The following is a 9540-nucleotide window of genomic DNA, read 5'->3' as shown; positions in this document are numbered from 1 at the left end:
TTTGAAGGAGTTTCTCCAAACACCATCATCTTCTTCATCAGAGAATGATGAAAACTGCTGTAGTTGTGTGTTTCTGCTTCAATAGTTTTGGCTTTGTGGGGGATGTCTAAGGTTGAGAAGTATCATTTTCTTGTGGTTGGGAGGGAGGTGTAGAAGGGTGGGGATGAGCAATAGAGGGCTCTTCACGCCATCACAATGGCAGGAGTTGGAGCACCAAGCTCTGATATTCAAGTATCTGATGGCGGGAATTCCGGTTCCTCCTGATCTGCTCCTGCCGATTCGGAAGAGCTTCGAGTCCAGGATCTTCCACCACCCAACCAGTAAGATCACCGCTGCTCCTTTGCAAGGGATTGAGGAGTTGACATGAAAAAAATGATGCCTTCTCATTGTCCTTTTTTTCTTTTTCATTTGGTTTTCCTTCTTTCTCTCCGTTTCTGTTTGTTGGTCTTTTTTTCCCTCTCTGTGACTTTTTTGGTGGTTGGCATTTGCTTCAAATCATCAGGATGTGTTCTGGGTTTTCGCTATGAATTTAGTGTCTCTCTCTCTCTTGTTTTTGTCAGTGTTTTTTTTTTTTGGTAGATGGTTTTCTTGTTGGTAATGTTTCTGTTCTTTCTTTTCGTTTATGGTTTTCACATTATGTTTCTTTTGTTCTTTAGAAGCTTTGAGTTACATTTCTGTTGAAATTGTTTGCTTTTTTGGGTTTCAGGAAACCAATCTCTCTCTCGTGTTTTTCTGTTTTTGTTTTTCTGTTTTTGTTTTCCTGTTTTCGGCCCTTGCTTTGGGTCTGCTGTTTGTTTGCTCGCGGGCAGAACGTTTGTTGACCCTTTGTCTTAGTAATGTTGATGTTTCGTTCGGCTCTCTCACTTTTTGCGGTTGGATGTTTTCTCTAACGTGTGCGGTGTTAATTTTTTTGTGAATATTTTACAACGAGAAATGACTGTTTTGAGTTTTTCTGTGTGGCTTCTTTTGAAAAAAGAAAAAATGCGTGGAGTTTACCCTTGGTGAGAGTGAAGACATTTTTTAATTTTATTTTGATCTTTGATCTCTGGCTGTCGTATTACCTTTTCATTATTTTATTTATCTCTTCCCTGCTAGTTACTTGCCTGATAAAAAAATGTAGTTTTCTTTTATCTGATGCTTCATTTTTGTCCCACTATACTCCGTTATGATGTGTTTGTTATTTTTCCACTGTGGGGACTTCTTTTTTCTCGATCGAAGTTCTCTTTATCCTGCATTTATTAATTTTTATAGAGGAATCTTGCATTTATTAATTCGTATTAATTGTTTTGTCACGCATTTACTTTACTCGATTATTATTAATTCATCTTGTTTTTTATGCATATCCATGGTTTTTTATCTTTAAAAGGGTCTGGATTTGTTTTTATGAGATGTTATCCTGCAGTATTAAATGCGTTATTTTGCATCCTAAAATACCAGATTACAGGGGTTCCACTCCACCCCATAGATCCATTTTGGATACTTTATGTTGATTCGGTTGATTGATGCTCGTTATGGTGACGAGATCTACCTTGTTGTTCCGTTCTAAAATTCGTGCATATTGTGCTGCCTTATATTTTCTTTCTTTCCAATGGGGCACGCAGAATGCGTGCAAAATCTCTGCATGTACTGTAATATTTGCGGTTCATGAGCTATCTGCAATAAGATCATGTTTGGAAGGATAATTGGTATCTAGATCTGAATCAGTTGTAATGCCAAATCTAATGTATTTGTATTTCTGGTCAGGGTCTGCCAATAAAAAAAAAACTGAGATACCCACCACAACGGCTCCTCTTTTTTTTGATAATTCAAGGGTAAACCCCCCATCACCGAGCGCACATTAGCTGGCGTCCTGTTGGTAGAACCCTTGAGGTCTCCCCTGCCCACTGGAGAGTACGCCCAGCATCGACCTTGCAGCAAGTGATGCCACTCAAACTTGTGATGTCCCGTCAACTTGGTGGCATTCACAAGCCGCCCCTACTGGATGAGCTGAGCCCTTTTGGGCATGACACCTTCTTAGTTAACTGTGTTTTGTCACCTGACATGGGATGTCTACCACCCACGAGGGCGATTCTTGCAGCAAGGTAGAAGCTGATCCAAAACTGTAGTTGCCAATTTAGTTGATCACAAGTTCATTAGACTCTAAATCAACTCTAGCTGGCATCATTCATGCGTGCATTTGCCGGTCCTTAGCGGGTCCTTCAGTCCATTATTAAAGCCGGTGCCACGGCTTATCATTGGTTTTTTTTTTCCTGTTTGTAATCAAGTCTCAGTGGCCGAAAATTCAAGCATTGCAATGTTGTTGTTTTGGTTGTGATATAAATTGCTGAAATTCATGGAAAGATTTTTCAGCCTAATACTGCTATTACTTGGAGCTTTCAGTAATGATAATCTTGTTATTGTTTTTATTCTTGTTGTAATCATCACGCTCATGTTCTCATGGCTGCTCTGGATTTTCTTACAGTGGGTTGGGGGCCATTTTATGGGAAGAAATTGGATCCAGAGCCTGGAAGGTGCCGGAGAACGGATGGGAAGAAGTGGAGGTGTTCAAAGGATGCATATCCCGACTCAAAATACTGTGAGCGGCACATGAACAGAGGCCGCAACCGTTCAAGAAAGCCTGTGGAAACACAAAACGTCTCGCAGTCTTCACCGACTGTGACATCACTTGCTGCTGCTGGAAGTAGCAGCTATCAGAACCTGCCATTGCACTCCACCAGTGGTTCTCAAGGTGCTGGTGCTGTAAGTACTGCTTCAGAGATGCAAATGCAGCCTGGACCATATGGGACAATTAACAAAGACTACAGGTATATAACAATTTGTGTTGCCTCCCTGCATATCACATTTGATCCATGGTGATCTTTCTATCCTTGCGTTTGTATTTGATAGTGTTAGTTTTTCCATTTGAGATACTCCCTAACTGGTGTCTGTCTGCGTATGTATTTGTATATTTAATAACTACAGAACCTTATTCACGTCGATTTTCAGTCTGAAAGCTATTAATCTTGTGGCTTGATGCTTTAAGCTGCTGCAGACTCCCTTCAGACTTGGGATAACCAGCCCTTCTGAATCCAGTGTGTGTCAAGTTCTTTATATTGATTGGAGGCAAAGCGTAGGCCTGCACACCATTGACAGTCTTGATATTGTAACATGAAGAATTTGCAGTGGGTTGTACATTCATTGTTGGCATTGAAATCATTGCAAAATACTTCATGTTTAGTTGCCAAAACATTTTCACTTTATACAACTATACTTCAGGCCAGGGTGATTGGGCATTACATATAAGGTTGGTGAGTAGGATTCATAGTAAAGTGGATGTGATCCCTTCTTTTGAGAGTAGGGGGAATTGCAATGCTATTAACTGATTGATACGAAGATACAAGAATGTGTAGTGGAACATAAGCTGACTCTGAAGTAGTGCCATGAGGCACAAGCACCTTGCTTCTTTCTTCCTCGGATGCTGTTATAGCTGCATCATTAGATAGGATGTATCTTTCTTTGATCATTTGCACACAAGAAGTCCGTACAAACTGAAGAGGTGGAAATCTTTCAATGAAAGCTGGTGGAATTCAGCTTGGAGTTATTCCATTATTGTTGTTTCCTATTTTGCAGTAACAATAATGACAATAATGAAAGATGGTGACATGGCCAATGATTATGGTGATGATGATCATATTAATAAAAAAATGTTCTTGTTGCTAGTGGTAGCATTTGTATTCTCAGGGCTGTCATTAAGTGTCATGTGGCGTGAAAATTTTATTTCATAAAGAATAGGTAAATATTAAAAAAGAAGTAGCTGGGCAGATCTTCAGATGCACTTCCTGATGGGTACATGCTAAAACTTACAAACCCCTTCAGTTGTCCATTCCAGGATTGATACAATGTTCTGTTTATTTTAAAAATTGAATACAGATCTGCTTAATCCTCTAAAATTTGAGCCCAATGTCAATCAGAAAGAAGAAAAGCTAACATTTATATGCAAAAGGAAACCTAAGGTAGGAAGTATATATTTTTCATTAAATCCCTGAAGGAAAACACATACTAAGTTACCTTAGTATGGCGATTGATAAAGGCAAAAAGGCTAACCATTTCCATAGCCCTTACTGATTTTGCTAATTATTTAACTTGACAATTGACAAATTGTTGTAGTCTCTGGTTGGTTGCATAGTGATAAAAGTTAAAAACGCAAAAATATTGGCAGCTAAAAACTCACGAGAAATTGATTTTTTTTAAATCTCATATTTTTTTGGAAAAAAATCATCAATAAAAAATATAAAAATAAATTTTTACAAGGAAATATAAATAAAAAAATTAAAAAATAAAAACACTGTTTTTTCATGATAAATAGCTGACAAAAATATAAATATCACGTTTAAAATGTGATATTTATGTTTTGTTGAAAAACTCATGAGAAATTGAAAATATCACAAAAAATTACTGTTTATAACTTTTATGTAATTTCTCGTGATATTTTCATAAATCTTGCGAGAATTTTCACTATGGTTGGTCGCTATTCGGGCATCTTTTGGCTAGGTTGCAATAAGCTGCCTATACGCTTTTGATGGTACTTGATGCTTTGGTTATCAGTGGTTGCTTTGGATTTATATAGTTGTATCACCTAGGAGTTCTTACTTTTTACTGCATGGAATAAAAAAAAGACCAGGAACATGATCTTATTTTCATCTGGTGGGTGGGAACAACCAGTCAGATTTTTTACTTCTCAGAGACTGAGACAATCTTTTCTGATTGGTTACTGAACTCCAGTGTCATCAACATTTGACATTAAATTGGACCACTTTGTAATAGTTTTCAGTGCATGATTTTGGTCACTTGATCTTCCTATGGTTACAACGTGAGTTTCTAGTTTCAGATGCTGAAATATGTTGTCCTGGTGGCAAATTGTTGGGCATTGTGGGTGGAGATTGTTTGGCATTGTGGGCTCAAAGAAAAATGTTTTTAATAAGTCTTCTGCATTACTTTACTGTTTTCTGTTGCCAGATAACCCTAGATCAATTAATTGTCAAATAAAATATAAACGGAGACAATCCTTCAGCCCCTTAGATAGAGCTGACTCATCTAGTACAACCCGTGAATGGCAGTCTTGAGAAAGCAAAACTTGAAGATGCTTAGAAGTTCATGATATTTGATAAAATAAATTGGAAACACAATGAACCACAAGCTCAAATTAGGGAGAAGGAATCTTTTATCATCTGATATGGTACTGGCACTAAACACATATTAGGGTCTGGTAAATAGTTGAGATGGTGGAGAACAGCAATAGAAGGCAGATAAATATCTGGATGAAAAATATTCCAAAACCATAACTTTCAAACTTGAGGTTGTACAGTTCAACAGTTTATCCTTTGCCATTCTTGAATAACTTGAACAGGTGTTCCAGTTTCAACTATCTTTTAAGACCCAGGATTAACTTCACCTTGACCAAGAGATGGAACAATAAGACTTGTGTGTGAAATCACTGTCTTTTTTTTTCATGGGCAGTTTTTCTCTTTTTCATTCTGATGATTAATTCACAGAGAAATCTCTACAGATTATGGTCTTTTTTCTCACCATGTGTATTTCTTGACTGTTCTTCAGTTTCTCTCCTGTTTCTATGTTTTTTGCTATCTCATACCTTGCTCCTATGTTTCCAAAGGCTTAGTTCGTTCTTCAGATGATTGACATGTTCACATATATACATATTGGCGATGCCAAAGTATTTGAACTTCTGAATCCCTCTCCATCCTGTATATACATATTTGAGATCCTCGCTAACAACAATGTTTCAATCCACCAAAAAATTCATCACAATCTGATTGGCATGCTGAACTTGCTTGAGTTTTTATCGAGTGGACCTGAAGACTTGTGGTAGCCGTAAGTTTATGGTTATTGATGGTGCCTTACACCAATTGTGCTTAAAGGCAATTCCAGGATGATGCATGCAATTAATTCTTATTCAATCTTCAGTTAGATGACTGATTTTCTTGCATAATTTGATATGCTTCAAAAACATTGGTTTCTTGAACCCTTTTTGTGCTCAAGTATTCTGGTATCACCAGTGCCTTGTCCTTATTGCTGCAAAATATGCAGGTATCTTCCTGGTCCGAAAGAGGAAATTGACAGGCATAGTTTCTTTTCAGAAGCTTCAGGAAGCTCAAGGGGTGTTGGAATCGACTCTTCTCTGGATAACTCATGGCGTTTCATGTCTTCCAGAGTCGACTCATTTCCTCCATCAAAGCCCAGGAATGGGTCCCTATTGCAGAGCAATTACCCACAGCTCCAGGCACTGGAGGATGTTGGATCTTCAAACATAGCCTCTGTACTATCGAAAGAGCAACATCAGCAGCGGCAGCACTGCTTCCTTGGTGGCAATTTTGGACCTGCAGAATCTGTAAAAGTAATCAGAGAACCTGAAGCCCAGCCTCTCCGGCCCTTTTTTGATGAGTGGCCCAAAACACGAGATTCATGGTCTGATTTGGAGAATGACAGATCAAATCAGACCTCCATCTCTACCACGCAGCTTTCCATTTCCATCCCTATGTCTTCCTCTGACTTCTCTGGAACAAGTTCTCATTCTCCAAATGGTTAGTGTTTCTGATCATGAACAAATGCACCATCAACTTGTGAATAATTTTTCATTTGTGCGGTATCTTTTCTCGCAGATGATTGAAGAATACATCATTGTATGTCTGATGTCAGAATCAGATGGATCTGACAGTGACACTCCGGAAGTGATCTTGTCATTCAGCTCCTGTTTCTTGTCTTTGTTCCTTTCCCTTTTTATGTGGATTCAATCAACAATGACTATCATTTCATCTTTGTAAACCATTTGTTAGTGGTAAGAGTACTATTGCGTCTGTTATGTGATTGTGTGGTGTTTAAAACATGTCAGATAGACATCACCAAGTTCTCTGTACAAACATTATGGTTTTAGCTTTTCTTTCCAAATATATGCTCTGTTGCTAATCTAGTTTTTCTTATTCATACAGCGTAAAAGGTTATAATCTCTTTTTGTTTATTCAAGTTTGGGAGTTGCTTGTTGGCTGTGATTAATATCTTCTTTCTCAGAATTTCTTCATGCATCTTGAAGATGTTCTTTCTACTGTTCAATAACTCTGTAATGCAGAAATTCTTGGTACAGATCTCAATACATCTTGTTTCCAAAGTGATTCATGGATGGATTTGAATTTGATTGAAAATTGGAATTTCAAACTTCAACTGGTGCCTTGATAGAATTAACAAGACTGATTTCTCCTATGGGCCTCATGAAACGACCATGCAATCAGGTATCAGCCACAAGCTCCTCGGTTGTGGTCTTAAGGATCCTTTTGTTTTTTGTTTTTTTTGGAAAGTTTACTGTTGCATTCATGTCTGGGAGATTTGTTTTCCTGCTCATGTTTGTGCAGTGAGGACTTTCTTACTGTGTGTTAAAGTTTCTGTTTTCATCCATTAACATTTAATACCTTAAACAAAAAATCAATGGATCTGAATATCACAGTTTTTAGGGGTTGGTTACTGGCCAACCTGAGTAGTCGGTGTATTTTCATAATCATCATCATCATCATCATCAAGCTTTATCCCAATTATATATGCCTGCTTTTCGTTCTCCCTTCTTTATTTTGGGATGCAAATTCCGAAGAGGATTCCAAACTTTGAAACTCAGTTTTGAATACCATGCTGCTGCTCTTGGCCAAACCAAGTTATGGCATTGTGATATTCAGACAGTTTTTGGGTTTTATGCTTGACCATCTTGAGATCATGATTGATGTGAGTGCCTAAGTGATAACTAATCATCAACTGGGGGGATTGTTCTAGAAGAGGTGAAGTCAAGTATGTCATTTGGGGTTATGTTTGTATCATGGTACTGTGCTCATGCATTTTGCTGCTGTGGCACATGCTGCTTAAATAGGAAGAAGTTGGGTGGGTCCTTTTGCCAAGGGTTCCTCTTAAAGCTAAAGCTGAATGGACGCATATCATGTAGTTTGTGCAATTGGAATAGTACTCTCTGTCTCTCTCCTGGTGTATTATTGGTTGCTTGTTACCCATATGTTACTACTCCAGGATCTCTCTTTTGTTCCTCAAAAGGGTTTATTTGATGCTGATGCCTGAAAGATGCTGAGCATTTGATGTCTGCATTGTGATGAAGCAGCGATAGAAAGCATGACCACATTCATGAATTCCGATATCATCTAATTGCGTGTTATGCTGATGCCTGAAAGATGCTGTACAGGATGCTGAGCATTTGATGCCAGCATTGTGATGAAGCAGCGGTAGAAAGCATGACCACATTCATGAATTCCGATATCTAATTGTGTGTTTGCATGCAGCAGAAAACAGGGAGTTTTTTAAGCGAGAATGCAAGGGCATTCCATAAGCCTGCTTCCAATAAACTTCTTGTCAACGGGACCCCAAAAACGAACCGAACAAGCCTATATAAGTTGAGATAAACCTATCACCTGTTGTTTGTATTCAGCTTGCCAAGCCTATTTTACGACTTTGAACGAGTTCTTCCCGAGCCAAGCCGTCTCTTTTTTTCGGCTCTAGACTAGAAGGTTAAGAGTTGTGTTTACAAGCATCTTCAATGAATGCCATTCGTGACCCTTGAATTGCATGTAAGGGACCAGGGACGTCCATTTATTGTTTCCTCTGCCGCATGGCGACAGCGTTCAGTAGCGTCATCCCCAGCTTTTTTCACATTAACCACGGCTGCTTGTTCTCATGGTAATTTTTGTTATTTTTACTTTTTACAGAGGCCCAGCAGCATATGCTGATCCAAACAAGGGCATAGCTGTCTTTTTTTTTGGAAAGCACATCGCCTGGCTGGGGTGGGTCCGAACCTGGTGCAGGTTTTTTCTTAGCCAGGAACGGGAAAACCATCCCATACATCATACACCTAGTTGCATTGGCTATGCTTGTCATACTTACGGTAGCTATCCCTGTAGTATAAACCTGTCACTCACCTCTTGCTCTCAGAGAATCTCCTTGCTTTGGCACGAGCTAGGGACATAATGCCCTTGCCCCTTGTATGCAAGGGACTGACACCGGTAGGAACGAAGCCTTGACCACTGATCCTTTATCACTAGATGAGCTTGAGACCAACCTCGTCGGGTAGGTCATATTGTATATAACCGATTGCTTGGTTATTTTGAATTTCTGTCGTATATCTCGCTTGATCAAGATGCGTCCAAACCTGTCATAGGGATATGCCATTTTTAGCTGTACATCTCACTTGATCAAGACATGCTTGCACACACTCACAAACACGGAAACATATTCATATTATTTTTACATATTTTAATAAACTTTTTAATCCTTTCAATATTATTTTGATAAAGATGCATTTTTAAATGTTAAAATATCAAAAAGTTTGTTTCTTATTGATTAAAAAATCACAAATTTTGTTTCCTCTTGTCCTTTTTTTATTATTTAAATTCGAGATTGCGTTGCGTGCCATGGCATACCGTATATCTGTGACATACGTGCGATGCTGTTGTCTAGTATGGGATTGGCTCATTCTCAAGAGGGACCTTGCAATGTTTTGAAAAC

General features: G+C 38.6%; 1 protein-coding gene across 1 annotated transcript; it reads left to right on the top strand.

The window, feature by feature from the left end:
- The first annotated feature begins 2436 nt into the window (after positions 1-2436).
- On the top strand, positions 2437-6583 carry LOC149845422 (growth-regulating factor 4-like). Its single transcript, XM_089987904.1, has 2 exons — positions 2437-2804; positions 6085-6583. The coding sequence occupies exons 1-2, from the start codon at positions 2437-2439 to the stop codon at positions 6581-6583; spliced, it is 867 nt and encodes a 288-aa protein (XP_089844030.1).
- Positions 6584-9540: the final 2957 nt, after the last annotated feature.

This window comes from Nuphar pumila, chromosome 2 (genome assembly GCF_984573655.1).
Source record: "Nuphar pumila chromosome 2, dmNupPumi1.hap1.1, whole genome shotgun sequence".
Classification (NCBI taxonomy): Eukaryota; Viridiplantae; Streptophyta; class Magnoliopsida; order Nymphaeales; family Nymphaeaceae; genus Nuphar; species Nuphar pumila.
The sequence above is the reverse complement of the archived record's forward strand: the minus strand, read 5'-3'. Positions and strand labels throughout refer to the sequence as shown.